Raw genomic sequence first — 17,819 nt, forward strand, 5'->3', positions numbered from 1 at the left:
TCCCAATTATTGTCCATTTTTAAAGCAGTCCATTCCCAAAAGTAGGTTAAAGCAACCGCGAGCGGCACAGGCAGCACTGGGCAAAGGTAGAAGACCTGGGGACTAGTTTCAGCATTCCCCTTTACTAGGTGTATAATCTTGGCTAAGCCACATAACTAACATTCTCTAGTACCTTACTTACCTTGTTCATAAAATGAACTGGTTGGAGTTACTACTGGATTTCACATTTTTTATGGTCACAACTCCAAGTAAGAAACACAAATCTTGATCAAGCACACACATATGCACATCAAACCCCAAAAATTTCATAAAATAATGCTTACTGATACTCCATGCTATGCAGCCTAATATATTCTATTCTTTGCTACTGCATTTCATTTAAAAAATACTAGTCATGACCCACTAGAAGTCGGTTTTCTCTACCACAATTTGGAAACCACCAGACACTTTGTCTCCATGGACCTTTCTTCTCTAAACTGATGTAACACGAATTTAAGATCCATGACTGAGATTGTAGAATCTCAGAATGTCAAACATGTGGTAGAGGCTTTTTTTTTTTTACTGTATCAAGAAAATTTGGCTAAGTGAAATCAAGTAATTTTTTTTAAGGTTTATTTATTTTGAGAGAGAAGAAGAGGGCAAACGAGGACAGGCAGAGAGAAAAGGAGAGATAATCCCAGGCAGGCTCCACACTGTCAGCATGGAGCCTGACATGGGGCTTGATCTCATGAACCGTGAGATCATGACATCAGCTAAGATCAATAGTTGGATGTTTAACCCACTGAGCCACCCAGACGCCCCAAGTAATTTTAACTAAACTATTTAAGGTGCCAATTCTTTCAAGAAATCTTCCCTATTTCTGTGAATTCTCATAAACATCTGTGCCTTTCTTAGTATGCTAATATAATTGAATATATACTAATTTAATTAAAAGAGAATATGTGCACACCACAGGTAAATCTCCAATCAAGAAACAACATACATTGAACTTAGCAGACACTTCTGTAACTACCTAAAGTACAGTAACTCATTTCTTCCTCATGCTATATGCTCAAAGTACAGATGGGGAAACTGAGTCTCAGAAAGATCACTGAACAATGAGTAAGAGGCAAGACCTCTAACTCCAGAGCTAGTGCACCCACTCATAACAGCATAGTGGTTCTAACAAGGATTAGTGACACATGTCCACTTTCTATTTTTATTACTGTTAGTAACACATGTTGTCTGATCCTATTAAACAAGCAAGATATTTGATAGTAGAGGTCATGTTCACCCTTTTCTGTAACGCATATATCACTATACCATAGTCTATGAACACCAGTTGGATGAATGAAATACCATTTGCGTATGTGTCTGTGTATCCAGATACATAAACACAGATTTTGTAGGTAGACTAAGGTTTTTCATTTCACGTGTACCCTAACCAAACCTAAAATTGTAATATTTTAAAGATTAGATCATTATTTTATTTAAAACCTTTTTTTTTAATGTTTATTTGAGAAAGAGAGAGAGAAACAGAGCATGAGTGGGGGAAGGGCAGACGCGAGCGCGCGCGCGCACGCGCGCGCACACACACACACACACACACACACACACACACACACACACACACAGAATTCCAAGCAGGCTCCAGGCTCTGTCAGCACAGAGCCCAATGCAGGGCTCGAACTCAAGAACCACGAGATCATGCCCTGAGCCAATGTCAGATGCTCACTGACTGAGCCGACCAGGTGTCCCAAGATTAGCTCATTATTAACATGCAAAAATAAAAGGTCTAGAAGACTACCTGATACATTTGTTGTAATTCTTCCATGTTGTACTAGCTCTAGTAGCAATTGGAATTTGCTCAACTTGTCCTAAGCACAAATATGTTGTTGTTTCATAATGTTTATATCCATTTATTTGGTAAAGTAGTCAAAAGTTGATAGGTAACATAAATTTCAAATGTGACAACCCCGGGGTGCCTGGGTGGCTCAGTTGGTGAAGCATCCAACTTCAGCTCAGGTCATAGTCTCATGGTCTGTGAATTCAAGCCCAGCTCAGACTGTGCCCCACAGCTCAGAGCCTGGAGCCTGCTTTGGATTCTGTGTCTCCCTCTCTCTCTCTGCCCCTCCCCCACTTGCACTCTGTTTCTCTCTCTCTCTCAAAAATAAAATAAAAACATAAAAAAAAATTAGAACACGATAACCCCAATTTACTCAGATCATAAACATTTTGTGTTTCAACAAATGTGACACGTGCATAGAGCTTTATTGAAAAATCCCTGTCATGTTTCTAATCTCTCTATCCTGGCCGATAATAGTCAGCCATGCAAAATGTGTGTTCACTTCTCTGCCACTTTGGTAGGACAAGTTGAAAGAAGAATAAATAGATAATTGGACTAATGTGTTAAAATACTTCTGGCATATGGAGTGGTCCTATTAATTGCAGAAGTGGAATTATAATGAGAACTAAAGAATGGAAAACCACAAACAAAAATGAAAACACCTACATTAGAAGAAGCCCCACAAGTGCATCTTGGGACAAAGGAAACAGCCTAACCCAACGAGAATGATAATCTCTCAAGTTCTTGATTAATTATCAATAAGTAATGAAAGACATAACAAAGCCATTATTTATTTAAGATGAGTCTGACACAAATATCTTTTTAAAAAAGAAAAAAACCTACCTCCTTCTGGGTTAGTTGTGCCCTTTCCAGGCATTACCGTAATGTATACTTATACACTTACTATTCAACTACATACCAGGGGTACCAAACTGGATGCAATTTTCCAGAGTCCTGACGTAGTCAGGGTCACTTAATTTAATTACATGAAGACTATTGGTTTTTTCCATGTTCTTGATCCATTTATTAGCCTGACCTTGAGGATCTATCATCAGAGGCCACCTTCTTGCATTCCTGAAAGAGGGAAAAAAGACAATGCTGGTCAAATCATGATTTGTCTCTATGTTAATAATCATGCACATATCACTTTCTTCCAGTTTATGCTTTATGGTAACATTTTACTTTTTAATGTACTATGAGAAACTATGTTCTTACAGCAGAAACATTTACATTGACTAGACTATTAAAATGACAACTATAAAAAATCACATTGCACACACATTTTGGGGAGAGAGAGAGAGAAAATGTGAGTTGGGGAGGGGCTGAGAGGGAGAGAGAGAATCCCAAGCAGGCTCCACGCTGTTAGTGCCGAGCCTGATGACATGAGGCTCAATCTCATGAACCGTGAGATCATGACCTGAGCCAAGATCAAGAGTTGGACACTTAATTGACTGAGCCACCCAGGCATCTTGCAAGTTGTTTACTCTTTGGAAAACAATAATTTTCTAAAGGTTAAACTTTTGAAAACATTTGTCACTTTTGCTGGTTAAGTCAATTCAATTAGTAAGAACACTGCAAATTGGGAAACCAGTTTTTCACTGGGCCCTGCCATTAATTACTTGTGTGACTCTGAAACCATTTCTTGGTTCCCATCTGCTATCATTTGTACAAGAGAGAAAGAGAAAGAATTGAGACATCATATCTCTCTTTGAGATCTAGACCATTAAGGATATAATGGTCTAAAAAAAAAAAAAGCATAATTTTAATCATCTAAACTTCTTGGACCCTAAAGTGTTAATACAACTTTTGACCCAGTATTTGTTTCAAACACTTGTATATTTAATGTCATACATGTAGTTCATTACATATTTCTAAGCTTCCTACAGACAGAAAGATATTCTCTGAAAGTCAGTTTTTGCACTATGGGAGAGCTCATACTTACTGCTCTGTTCTTACTCACATCCCTTTTTTACGATAAGATCAAGAGCAGCAAACCATGAGATACCCAGTTTATTTTCCAGGGTGATACGGGGTCACAAAGAATTAACCAGTATCTGCCATTACTAAGTAGTATCCAACCATATAGCCTTCTGCATCGTGTGAAATGCAATCAGCATTAAGATTACCGTTATTCTCTTACAAGTTTCAATAAACACAAGCCATAATTGTGGTCACTTCCCTAAAGATACTGCCATACTCTTCAAAAGTGAGCACAGCAAAGTCGTAGGTTGCCAGAAGAGCAGAAGGAGAAAATGAAAGGTGACTGGAGCAAACACAAAACACAAAAATGCGAGGCTAAAAAGGGATAATTTATTCAATATCATCTCCTTATAATATGAATTTAGAAATTCATGGGATAATTTGTCCCAAATGGAAGTAATCCATTTAAGTATTTAGTATTTAAGTTAGAACCTGGAATAAAACATGTAGTTTATATTGTAGAGAAGACAGACTTGGCCTCCAAATTAGCATTATACAATGTAGTAGTCAGTTTGAAATTGAGTGACTCAGTCTTCCTTCTGTTGCTTCCACAATTTTTAACCACAGATATTCATGCTGTTTCTTTGTCCAAAATGCACTTCTTCCTCATCTTTTCACGTTCAAGTCCCATGCATGTTTGAAGGTCAGCTGAAATGTTATGCAATTCACAAAGTACCACAGATTGTCTTAACGGAAATTTATTTTCCCACAGTTCTAGAGGCTGGAAGTCCAACATCAAGGTGCTGGCAGGTTTGGTTTCTCCAGAGGCCTTTCTCCTTGGCTTGAAGACAACACAGCCCTCTCCATCTGTCCTCATGTGGGCCTCTCCTCTGCGGGCATTCCTGGAATCTCTGATTATAAAGACACCAGTCCTATTGAATTGGGGCTCCATTACACCTAACTTAACCTTAATTATCTCCTGAAAGGCCCTGTCTCCAAATAGTCACATTGAGGGTTATATACTCAACATATGAATGGGGGGTGTGTGTGGACAATTCAGCCCATACCATAATATTAATTATATTAAGAAGAAGTGAGACCAAAAGAGTAGTGTAATATCTTAGATATAATCAACTAATAAAAATAGAATCATATCCATAAGACACTAAAGGGTATGAGAAGGAAGATTAGAAAGGAATAAAACTTATAAATATGTAAAAGTCTCATTCTGTCACATTTTAGAAATATTTTTAAGTTGGGAGGATTAAGTGTGTTAGCATTTATGCTTCCCCAAAGAAAGTGAACGACTCACTCTTCCTTCTGTTGCTTCCACAATTTTTAACTACAATACCCATGTTCATGTTGTTCCTTTGTCCAAAATGCACTCCTTCCTCATTCTTTCACGTTCAAGTCCTATGCATGTTTCAAGGTCAGCTCAAATGTTACGCACTTCACAAAGCCTGTCTTGAGGTCTCTATTCTCTCTGAAGTTCTTTAGCAGTTCATCTATATTACATTTATGGAACTCTGATAGAATGATAATATTCTATTATGGTAACTTTATAATTTGTCAACAGCATCACTCATCTAAGTTGTGTATTCTTTGAGGGAAAGGTCCACAGTGAGTCTTCTTTATCCTTTTTTTCCTGGATCACATAAAGTTTGATAATCTACTGGAAGGCAAACAACCAAAACACGTCTGACAAACATCATATGGGTTAACAAATTATAAACACAGACATTTTCTAAGTGATCCCCCTCCATGGAGAATACCACTCCAAAGAATACCATCTCAGATTCAGAGGAAAGGATTATGGTGCTGACCAAGCTGGGCTAAGTCCATCATAGTCTTTCTCTTCCACCGATTGCAATGAAAAGTTCTGGATAAAATACAAAAAGCAACTGTTTACAGATTCTAAAAAGTAAATAATGAAACGTGAATGGAAAGAAAGTTAAAACTGGAGGAATGACCAATAAAGGGGTAGTTTCCTGTGTTTGTTTGTTTGTTTTTTCTTTCTATCTTCTGGCTTTGGTTGAAGAACAGACCTAATGGGCACCCTGGGCAGCAATCACAGGTAGCAAAACTTCAAACTAGAAGACAAAATGATGTGTGAACAGGGTAGGGAGGAGGATAGGCAGAGGGAACCTCTTTTTCCTTCTGTCCCTGTCCCCAGGTCAACCCCAGCCACAGAACCATATTCCTATGCAGAAGGAAAACCAATGTGAGAGATATCAATCGCTCTGGATAGCAGAGTTGGGCAAAGGGGCCTCTGCTGTGCATGGTGTGTAAGGGTTTCTTAGTCTGCCCAGGTTGTTGTAACAAATTACTTAAATAATAGACATTTTCCACAGTTCTGAAGGCTGGGAAGCCCAGGACCAAATTTCTAGCAGATCCACTGACTGGTGAAGGCCTCCTTCTGGTTTGCAGATGGCAATTTTCTCATTGCCTCTTCACATGGTAAATTAGTGCCCTCTTAAGGGTGGTAATCCAATGAAAACTCCAGCCTGGTGACCCAATTACCTCCCAAGGTTGCACCTCCAAATACCATCACATTGGTGACTTGGGCTCAACATACAAATTTGGCAGACACAAAGATTTAGTCCAAAGCAGGGGGAACCCCAGTCTTTTTCTTTTTCCTCTTGTCACTTTGCCCCAAGTGTGGACATGAGTTGTGCAACAGTGTGGGAAGCTGAAACTCTGAGAGAATACCGTCATTTTGCACAGAAAAATACAGAGAATGAGGTCCCTGGGATATGGAAAGTACAGGAGAAATCCTGGAGAAGACAGACTCCAAGAAAGGATTTCTTAATCTAGACACGAGTTCTGATCCGACTACCAATCTGTGCAGGTGCAAAACCTATCCAAAGAAGCATATCAAAGGTTTTGAGCTATGATATAAACCCACGTCCCAGACTCACCCCTGAGTAAAGCATGCTGAGAAGCATCTCTAGACAGCATAGCAAAAACTTTAAATTAGGACTTCACATTGGAGACATCGTGCCCAGAAAGAAAAGACAGAAATTGGCATCTGAACCTTACCAAGTTGTTTGACTACTAAAACAAAAATCAATCTTATTCAGAAGATTTTAATAGGAACCAGCATCTCATTTTCAAAAGGCCCAGGGTACAATCCAAAATTACTTAACAAACAAAGAGCTAAAATGTGACTAATTCTCAAAGAAAAAGCAGAATGTTAGAATTACCAGAAAAGAACTTTAAAGCATCCTCCACAAGGTAACAGTATTATAAAATAATAATAATAATAATAATAATAATAATAATAATAATAAATGGAAAGAGAGGTGTTCTCAGCAGAGAAACAGAAAGAATAAAAAGGACCAAATGAAAATTTTAGAACTGAACAATATCTGAAATCGGATCCAGTGTAAGGATTCATTAGTAGAAAGGAGATGACAGAGGAAAGTCAGTAATCTAAAAGACAGATGAATAAAAATAATCCAATTTAAATACTAAAGAGAAAAAAAGATAAAACAAACAGAGCCTCCAAGATCTGTGAGAAAATATTAAGAGGTTTAACACTCATGTGATGGGGGTCCCAAGAGAGAAGAAAGAGGTAAATGCAGAAAACATATTTGAAAATATAATGGCTGAAACTTTCTCAAACACAGTGAAACACACAACCATACAGTTTCATAAAGCTTAGCAATCCTCAAAAAAGGAGAAACTAAAAACCAAAAAAAAAAACCATACAGAAATGCACACACACCCAGATACGCTGTAATCAAACTGTTGAAAGCCAAAGATTTGAAAGCATGGTTTTTGAAAGCAGCCAGAGAAAAGCGATACATTATACATTGATGACAATCATGCAAATGACTGCAGATTTCATGTCAGAAATCACAGAGCCAGAACATAGAACAGTCTCAGAAGAATGAAAAGAATTGTCAACCCAGAATTCTATATCCACCAAATATAACCTTCAAGAATAAAGGTGAAATATTCTCAGATCATGAAAACTAAAAAAATTCTTTGTCAGCAGATTCCCTCTAAATTCTAATGTTCTTCACTCTGAAGGGAAATGATACTAGAGTGAATCTTAGGAAAAAAGCAACAAAATGGTAAATATAATGGACTGTTTCTCTCCTCTTAATTTCTTTAAAATATGTATAAATATGGAGACAAAAACATTCAGTTAGGGGGAGCTTCAAAGTATACAGACATACTACATACGACTACTCTAACATAATGAGGAGAGGGTAAAGGAGACCTATATGGTTGCAAGCATTCTACAATTTTTATTTTTTTAATTTTAGTTAACATACAGTGCAATATTGGTTTCAGGAGTAGAATTCAGTGATTCATCACTTACATACAATGCCCAGTGCTCATCACAAGTGCCCTCCTTAGTACCCATCACTCATCAAGCCCATCTTCCACTCACCTCCCTCTATCAACCCACAGTTTGTTCTCTATCATTATAAGTCTCTTGTGGTTTGTTTGCCTCTCTTCTCTTCCCCCCACTTTCTCATATGTTTATCTGTTTTGTTTCTCAAAGTCCACATATGAGTGAAATCATATGGTATTTGTTTTTTTCTGACTTATTTCAATTAGCATAATACATTCTAGCTCCATCCATGTCATTACAAATGGCACGATTTCATTCTTTTTGACAGAAGAGTAATCTTTTATAAAACACACACACACACACACACACTACATCTTCTTTATTCACCAGCCTATGGACATTTGGGGTCTCTCCATAGTTTGCCTATTGTTTGTAATGCTGCCATAAGCATTGGGGTGCATGTACTACTTCAAACCTGTATTTTTGTATCCTTTGGGTAAATATCTAATAGTGCAATTGCTGGATCATAGGATAGTTCTTTTTTTAATTTTTTGAGGAATTTCCAGAATGGCTTCACCAGTTTACATTCCCACCAAGAGAAGAATTCTATATTTTAATTGAAGCAGGAAAATATTATTTGAGTAGACACAAAAATTTGTACTAAAAAATAATGCAGGGGCACCTGGGTGGCTCAGACGGTTAAGCGTCTGACTTTGATTCAGGTATGATCTCATGGCTTGTGAGTTTGAGCCCCACACTGAGCTCTGTGGTGACAGTGCAGAGCCTGGGGCCTGCTTCGGATTCTGTGTCTCCCTCTCTCTCTACCCCTCCCCTGCTTGTGCTCTGTCTCTGTCTCTCAAAAATAAATAAACATTGGGAAAAAAAGTAATGCAAAGCATTATAGTGAAAAAATCCAGTAGATAAATTAAGGTGGAATACTAAAAATTGTGGATTATTCAAATTATCCAAAAGAATGAGATATGACAAACAGAGCAACAAAAATCACATGTAAAAACCAAAAAAAAAAAAAAAAAAAACAAAACCCAAAATAATAATATGGTCGATCTAAATTCAATTATACTGACCACATTAAGTGTAAAGTTGTCTAAACGTATAATTAATGGAGGGAGATTATCAGACTGGAAAAAATATAGGCTCTGTAGGCTATCTATAAGATACCCTCACTTTAAATATAACATTTATATTAAAGATAAAAGTAACAGATACACCATGCAAACACTAATCAAAAGAAAGCTGAATTACATGTAGACTTCAGAACAAGAAAAATTATCAGGGATACAGAGGGATGTTACATAATAATAAAAAAGTCAATTTATCACAAAGACCTAACAACCCTACATGTTTATGCATCTAACAACAGAGCTCCAAAATACATGAAGCTACAACTAATAGAACTGAAGAGACAATAAATAGATTAGCAAGGATGTGGAAGATGTGAACAAAACTATGCCACAAGTGAACCTGACATTTAAAGAATCCTTGGAGTGCCTGGGTGGCTAAGTCAGTTAAGCATCCAACTTTGGCTCAGGTCATGATCTCGCAGTCCTTGAGTTCGAGCCCCACATCGGGCTTTGTGCTGACAGCTCGGAGCCTATAGCCTGCTTCAGATTCTGTGTCTCCCTCTCTCTGACCCTCACCCATTCATACTGTGTCTCTCTCTGTCTCAAAAACAAATAAACATTAAAAAAATTAAAAAAATAAAAAATAAATAAAAGCCTTAAAAAAAAAAGAGACTCCTCTACCCAATAATAGCAAAATAATATTTTTCAAGTATACATGGAAAATTGAGAAAGACAGACCATATTTATGGCATAAAACAAAGAAATTTAAAACAACTGGAATCTTACAATGTATGTTCTCTGAACATAATGAAATTAAGTAAAAAAACAAAAAATAATAGAAAATAGCTTAAAAGTTATCAAGTATTTGGAAATTTAAAAACATACTTTTAAATGGCCTATAAAGAAGTCTCAAGATAGGACATATTTTGAAGGAAATGAAAATACAGCATATCAAAATTTGTGCTATGCAGCTAAAGCAGTGCTTAGTGGAAAATGTATAGCAGTAAATGCTTAGATTAGAAAAGAAGAAGAATCTAAACTCAATAACAAGCTTTCACCTTAGGAAACCACAGAAGAGAGTAGTTTAGGCCCAAAACAAGAAATAATAAATATTAAAGCAGAAGTCAATAAAATGGATAACAAAAAAGGTGGATAAAAACAATGAAATGAAAGGTTAATTTTTAGATAGGATCCAGAATATTTATTAAGCTTTACCTACACTGATCAAGAAAAAATAAAATAAAATAAAGGAAATGCTAATTACTGATATCAGGAATGAGAGAGAAGATTATAATCATAGACCTTGCGGACATTAAAAGGATGACAAGGTAATACTACAAACAACTCTATGCCCGTTAATTTAACAACTTAGTTGAACTGGACCAATTTCTGGAAAGATGGAAACTACCAAAATTCACTTAAGAATAGATAAATTGCTGGGCACCTGGGTGGCTCAGTAGGTTAGGTATCCAACTTAGACTCCGGTCATGATCTCATGGTTTGTGGGTTCAAGTCCTGCATCTGGCTCTGTGCTGACAGTTCAGAGCCTGAAGCCTGCTTCAAATTCTGTGTTTTCCTCTCTTTCTACTCCTTCCCTGCTCATGCTCTGTCTCTCTCTAAGTAAACATTTAAAAAAAATTTTTTTATAAAGAATAGATAACTTTAATGGTCTTTTAACTCTTTCAAAATTGAAATCATAGGTAACGTCTTCCAACAAAGAAAGTTCTAGGCGCGAATAGTTTCTTTGGTTCTTTCTACAAAACATCTAAGAAAAATAATTCTACATAATCTCTTCCAGAAAACAGAATGGGGGAGAACACTCTTCAATTTGTTTTATGAGGCCAGCATTACCTTGATACTGAAATCCTGCAGACATGCCAACAAAAGAAACCACATACCAATATCCCTCATGAACAGAATGTAAAAATCTTCAACAAAGTGTCAGCAAATTGAATCAGAAGTATATAATTAAGGAGAATATATGAAGACCAGGTAGGTTTTATCCTAGAAATGCAAGGTTAGTCAAACATTCAAAAAAATCAATCCGCAAAATTCACCATATTAACAAACTAAACTTAAAGCACACATCTCTCTGCTTCTGGGCGTGTAGATATGGGGGCCAGCGACGCGGAGGAGGATTCCTCAACAGCATCTTTCCCAGAGAGTATGAAACAGCTGAGACACTACTCAGTTCAGAAGTTCATATGCTCCTGGAGCATCGAAAGCCACAGAATGAGAGTACAGAGGTTGCATAGGGACTTCCTGAGGTCTTCATGAAAACTTTAAATGTCACAGCCCGTCTCAGTCATTTCAAAAACAGGAGAGTCCATTGCCAGTGTCCGCAGCTTGTTCCTTTAGGAGAAGCTTCTTAAGTCTGAGTTGGCCTGTTTGGCCAACATTTGCCCAGAGCCTGCTGAGGAGTGGAAGGCTCTGACCCCAAGCCCGGAGGGGTGGTTTGAAGGTTAGGAGCTACAGCAGATTCTTGACGGTATCCAGACCATGCATAGCTCTCAATATTAATCTCCAAATATCACCCTGCTGCTGAGTGAACGACATCCCCCCCTGGCCCGGGGTCTGCCTCCGACTTACACGGAACTTATTTTGCAGAAGCCACTTGGGCTTCTTTTGGATAGAACAACCTGGCTTGGTTTTGGTTTAGGTGCTACTTCAAACTGGACAACTGGACCATGGATGCCCTGACCTTGCCTCTGGGAAGGGTGAGATGGAGAGGTGCATATGAGCTACACTGTTGACTAGCTTACACCAGGGTTTTGGCCCTTATATTTTTTTAAAAATTGTTCTTTTTTTTTTAAGTGACCTTTATTCTCAATGTGGGTCTTGAACTTATGACTCCCGAGATCGGGAGTCACATGCTCTGCTGCCTGGGCCGGCCAGGTACCCCTTAAGATTTTATTTATTTGGTATTTATTTATTTATTCATTTATTTTTGCCCCTGGGTTATTTTTGATTCCTAAGATTTTATGTTTTAATTTCAATGTGTTTGTAGATTTTGACACTATATTAGAGCACATAAAACTAGTATAGGAAACAGCAGTCTTCCCTAAATGCAAAAGGAAGAATTAAGGGGCACTTGGTTGGCTCCGTGGTTAGAGCATGCAACTCTTGATTTTGGGGTCATGAGTTCAAGCCCCACTTTGGGCATGGAGCCTGCTTAAACAAAACAAAAACACCCGAACAGGAGCCCCCAAATATAAATGCAAAAGGAAGAATTGAACCAGACCTGTATCATCATCTGAAATTCTCAAAGACAGAATAGTGTTAGTGACTGTGAGACAGCATTGGCATCATGGTGCCAGAAGTCAAGGAAGTCAAGGAAGAAGGGCATCACGGAAAGTAATTACACCTGAGGATAACTCCAAGCATCTTGGGGCCCACAGCCCTGAGGTAGATAGGTACTTGGCCTGTTTTCTTGGAGTTCTGAAGGATGTAGGTTTGGAGTCAGTGGTCCCAAAGCACTATTTTCTCACTCCCAAATTAAGATTTTTTTTCCTTCATAGGCCAGACTTGAAGGTCTAACACTTTGAAGACTCCTTGTATGGGGCATTGAATCCAAACCTCTGACTTGCTACTCGGCAGCAGGTGTTCTCTGATGGAGGTGATTTGGAAGGAGGGAGCCTGCCTCTTCCTGAGTCGCTACAATGTAGGCACTCTATTTGCGGGGTAGTTGTGGCGGGTGGGGGGGAGAACTCTTCAATTGCTAAACATGCTAACTTTGTGCAGTGGCAGTATGGTAGCCAAGGAGGTTTATGCAAGGCACAGTTACTGCTAAAAGGGGTAAAAAATATATATATAGCTAAACATTTTAGCTTTGATTTTTCTGAAAGGAAATATGCCTATTTTCTTCACAATTTGGAGATTTTTCTTTGGGGCACTTGCTGGCTCCCAGTGAATGCATGATCCCAAAAATGTTTGGAGAAACAGCAAAGTTTCTTTTTATTTATTTTTTTTCTTTTTTGGGTAGGCTCCACACCCAATGTCGGGCTCAAGCTCATGACCGGAGATTAAGAGTCACATGCTCTGTGGACTGAGCTTGCCAGAGGCCCTAACAAAGTCAGCTTTAAAAGTTAAGATAGTTTGGGGCACCTGGCTGACTCAGTTGGTAGAGCAAATGACTCAGGGTCACGGAGTTCAAGCCCCACGTTGGGTGTAGAGTTTACTTAAAAATACAGTAAGAATAAAAAAAAAAAAAAAACAAAACAGATTGTTTGATGTCCGCTGGCCAAGGCAGAAATAAACTTTTCATAAATTCTTTCAATTTCTGAAATGACATGGTTTGTAAGTCACTGATATTCTTGATCAACATTTGAAGGAAATAATCTTTTCATCCTTGGACAACTTTACTTCTTTGAGGCTTATCAGACTTCTGAGTTGTAAGTTATGTGGATAACAATAGTATCTATTCCATAGATCTTTTAAGAAGATTGAGAAGATTACTAAAAAGAGCCTCTTAGTGTCTGCCATACATTATGCCCCAATAAATGTTAGCTCGTATTAGTAGCTCGATCAGATGAGCAAGGGTACACAGATAGCTTGCTTCATAGAAATTAGTGCAAGAATTTGGTACTACACCACAGGTTCTGGTATCAGGCTATGAAAACAAAATGAATTTTATTTATTTGTTTATTTTTGAGACAGAGAGAGAAACAGAGCATGAGCAGGGGAGGGGCAGAGAGAGAGGGAGACACAGAATCTGAGGCAGGCTCCAGGCTCTGAGCTGTCAGCACAGAGCCCGAAGCAGGGCTCAAACTCACGGACTGTGAGATCATGACCTGAGCTGAAGTCAGACGCTCAACCGACTGAGCCACCCAGGCGCCCCTGCAGAATTGTTTTTAAAGAGAGGCAGTAACGTGTGCAGGTTGGCACGAAGGGATGGAAGAGAAAGAACAGAGTGGAAGGCAGACCTCAGGTACCATCTAGGCCCGTGCGCTACTTGGCAAGAGAGCAGGCAGTGCCGCCATCTTCACTGGGGTGCCCGCTTGTGCCAGTAATCCGTGAGATGCCTCAGAGTATGAAAGTATATATGGGCCTGGCATACACTTAGGCACTGATAAATGGCCATAAGATAATTAGAAGTAGATTAAAAAAAAAAAAACAAAAAACTTGTACTAGGGAATTATTTGAAAAAGCAATGTCATGCTATGTTATAGATTCAAAGTCTGGTCAACATTCTGCTGGACATTGTTCTCTCTGGTCCCAGGGCACGTCTTACTATTCAGAATTGTTAGCAGGAGACCCTGCAAAATCCAATCATCTGTGCAACATTGTAAGGCTCATTGTATCATGTTTGCAAAAACCAGAAACAGAACATACTGCACATTAAAAAAAAAATATCATGTTGTCAAACCCTCATCAGAAAGCTAAACTTTTCTGAAAATTGTACTCATTTCTGGTTTTATTCAAATTTATTAAACTTGAGGCTTGAAAAACAGTAAAAAAATATATCTCAATAGACACAGAACAAGCACTTGACAAAATTTAACATGTAAAATGGTACGAACCCTCGGCAAACTAAGAACAGAGGGAATTTCCTTTACCTGATGAAAAGGATATACAAAAAACCCACAGCTAATATAATACATCATGGTGGAAGACTAATTCCTTTCCCCTAAGGTTGGGTAAAAGGAACAATGTGCAACACTGTAAATTATATTTTTATGACAAATATTCTTACACTTGCCAGTATAAACATAAAAAGTCCCTGACAGTACAATAAGCCAAGAAAAAGAAATAAAAGGCATAATTTTAGAAAATAAGAAATAGAACTGTGTCTATTTGCATAGAGTATGATTGTCTATATACAAGATCATAATGAACCTATGTAAAAGATCACAGAATAAATGAATTTATCAAGGTCACAATGTACATGGTCAATATTCAAACATCAGTTGCTTTTCTTTTTTCTATTTTTTATTGGGAGGGAGGAGCAGAGAGACAGGAAGAGATAGAATCTTAAGTAGGCTCCAGGCCCAGCCTGAGGTAAGGCTCAATCCCATGACCACAAGATCGTGACCTGAGCCGAAATCAAGAGTCAGACACTTAACTGAGACACCCAGACGCCCCTCAATTGCTTTTCTAATACCAACAATGAACAACTGAATAAACTTTTTTAAAGCACCATTTATAATAGCACACAAAAATTAAGACATATTGGGTGTAAGTCTAACAAGGAAATACTGATGAAAGAGATCAAAGGTGATCTTAAAAAATAAAGATGTATTTATAGAAGACTTGTCAATTTTTCTCAGATTGATGTATAGATTGAATGCAGTTCCAATCAAAATCCCAGAAGGATCTTTGTAGATATTTAAAAACTGAATCTAAAACTTATATTGAGAGGTAAAAAATAGACACAACATGGGGCGCCTGGGTGGCTCAGTCGGTTAGGCATCCGGCTTCGGCTCAGGTTCGTAGTCCGTGAGTTCGAGCCCCGCGTCGGGCTCTGTGCTGACAGCTCAGAACCTGGAGCCTGTTTCGGATTCTGTGTCTCCCTCTCTCTCTGACCCTCCCCCGTTCATCCTCTGTCTCTCCCTGTCTCAAAAATAAATAAACGTTAAAAAAAAATTAAAAAAAAATAGACACAACAATTCCGAAAAAGGAAAACAAAGTTGGAGGATATATAATCTAACTTCAAGACCTAATATAAAGCTATACTAATCAAGAAAATGTGGTGTTTGCACCAAAACAAACAAACAGGGTTGCCTGGGTAGCTCAGTTGGTTAAGTGCCCGACTCTTGGTTTTGGTTCAGGTCATGGTCTCACAGTTTGTGAGCTCGAGCCCCATGTTGGGCTCTGTGCTGATAGCACAGAGCCTGCTTGAGATTCTGTCTCACTCTCACTCTGTCCCTCCCCTACTTGCTCTCCCTCAAAATAAAGTTAAAAATTTTAAAAAATTTAAAAAGACAAATAGATCAATGGAACAGAATGAACAATCCAGAAAAAGACCCACACATATGTGGATAACTGGTTTTCAACAAAAATGTAAAAGCAATTCAATGGAAAAAGGGTAATGGTATGCTGTTCTACACCTAGTTAACAATTATATCAAACTTATTTTCTCCAAATAATACCCTCAATATGACATTTTAAAACAATTTTTATTTATTTATTTTTGTGTTTTTCTACATTTTTGTGAGAGAGAAAGAGAGAGAGAGAGGGGAGAGGCAGAGAGAGGATCCTAAGCAGGCTCCATGGTGTCCATGCAGAGCCCAATGTGGAACTTGAACTCATGAACCATGAGATCATGACCTGGGCTGGAATTGAGAGTCAGACACTCAACCAATTAGGCCACCCCGGCATCCCAATATGACATGTTTTTGATTGAAAAGCAGGACAATGTTGTAACTTCAGTTTTTGATTTTTGTTTTTTTTTTTAAAGCAGATTTTGCTTTAAAAATTTTTTCAATGTTTTTATTTATTTTTTGAGAGAGAGAGAGCACGCATGCATGCCCAAACAGGGGAAGGGCAGAGAGAGAGAGGGAGACATACAATCAGAAGCAGGCTCCAGGCTCTGAGCTGTCAGCACAGAGCCCAATGCAGGGCTCAAACTGGTGACCAAGAGATCATGACCTGAGCTGAAGTCGAGCACTTAACCAGCTGAGCCACCCAGGTGCCCCTAAAGCAAATTTTGCTTTTAAAGATTAGGACTTCAACAGAGTAACATATTAAATGAATAAAATTTCAAAGGAGACATTCTTCAGAGTAGGTAGAAAAGAATGTACTGGTTTTAACAGCAATTATTTTGGAGAGCTATATGCAACACACATTGGTTTAAACAGTTTCAGTCTTTGGAGGAATATAAGTCCTGAATTTGAAATGAACAAGCACCACATTTCCTGTTTACTTCCTCTCCACTATTATTTTGCATTATTTTTTGATAAGACATTTTTCTCTACACAATCTTCTCTCTTACTTCCTCCACCAAACATTCTTGAATCCAGAAATGCTTTAAAACCAGTGGCTCCCAAATGAAAACTGAATTTTTATAGACTCAGCTTTCCAGGTTTTAATACTGTTTGTTCTTTTGTGATGGTCTAGAGAGGATTCTAATTCGGTGCTCTTCGGGGTTTTTGAAAAATACATTTTTTAAACGTTGATTTTTTAATTTATTCTGAGAGAGAGAGAGAGGGTGGAAGAAAGAGAATCCCAAGAAGGCTTCATGCTGTCAGTGCAGAGCCTGATGTCACAGACCGTGAGATCACAACCTGAGATGAAATCAACGGTTGGACGCTTAACCAACTGAGCCATCCAGGTGCCCCCAAAAATGCATACAGTGATAATACATGTTCACTATTGTGCAGGGAAGGACATAAAATTTAAATATGTAATGGTGATGCATCTCAAAGAGTTTTATTATTTTCCTCTTTACACATGTCCATACATAAAAATTGATAAAAGCAGACAATGAAAGGTGGGTGCTCCTCTCTGTTATTACTGCTACTGAAATAAGCTGAATTTATCTGACTCTTACAGAAATGAAAACTAAAAGACATTTTTTAAAAAGCAGAGGTATATTAGATATAGGTCTGATTTATTTACCAAGTTGTTAAACAATGTTAATACTATTTCCCTGTGAAATGTTCAGATACAACACAATCACATTTAATGTTATCACTAGCCCTTGAAATTCTGATTAGCCAAGGACCTTCAAGTGTCAGTAGCTGCAAAA

At 38.0% G+C, this 17,819-nt stretch overlaps 1 protein-coding gene across 2 annotated transcripts in view; it reads right to left on the bottom strand.

Moving 5' to 3' along the window:
• DNAH7 (dynein axonemal heavy chain 7) overlaps positions 1–17,819 on the bottom strand; it is a 260,013-nt gene that overhangs the window by 78,405 nt on the left and 163,789 nt on the right. For both annotated transcript variants that reach the window (XM_027054285.2, XM_015077964.3), the window contains one exon: positions 2,745–2,899. In XM_027054285.2, coding sequence (XP_026910086.2) covers positions 2,745–2,899 — 155 coding nt within the window. The remainder of the gene's footprint in view (positions 1–2,744; positions 2,900–17,819) is intronic.

This window comes from Acinonyx jubatus, chromosome C1 (genome assembly GCF_027475565.1).
Source record: "Acinonyx jubatus isolate Ajub_Pintada_27869175 chromosome C1, VMU_Ajub_asm_v1.0, whole genome shotgun sequence".
Taxonomy (NCBI): Eukaryota; Metazoa; Chordata; class Mammalia; order Carnivora; family Felidae; genus Acinonyx; species Acinonyx jubatus.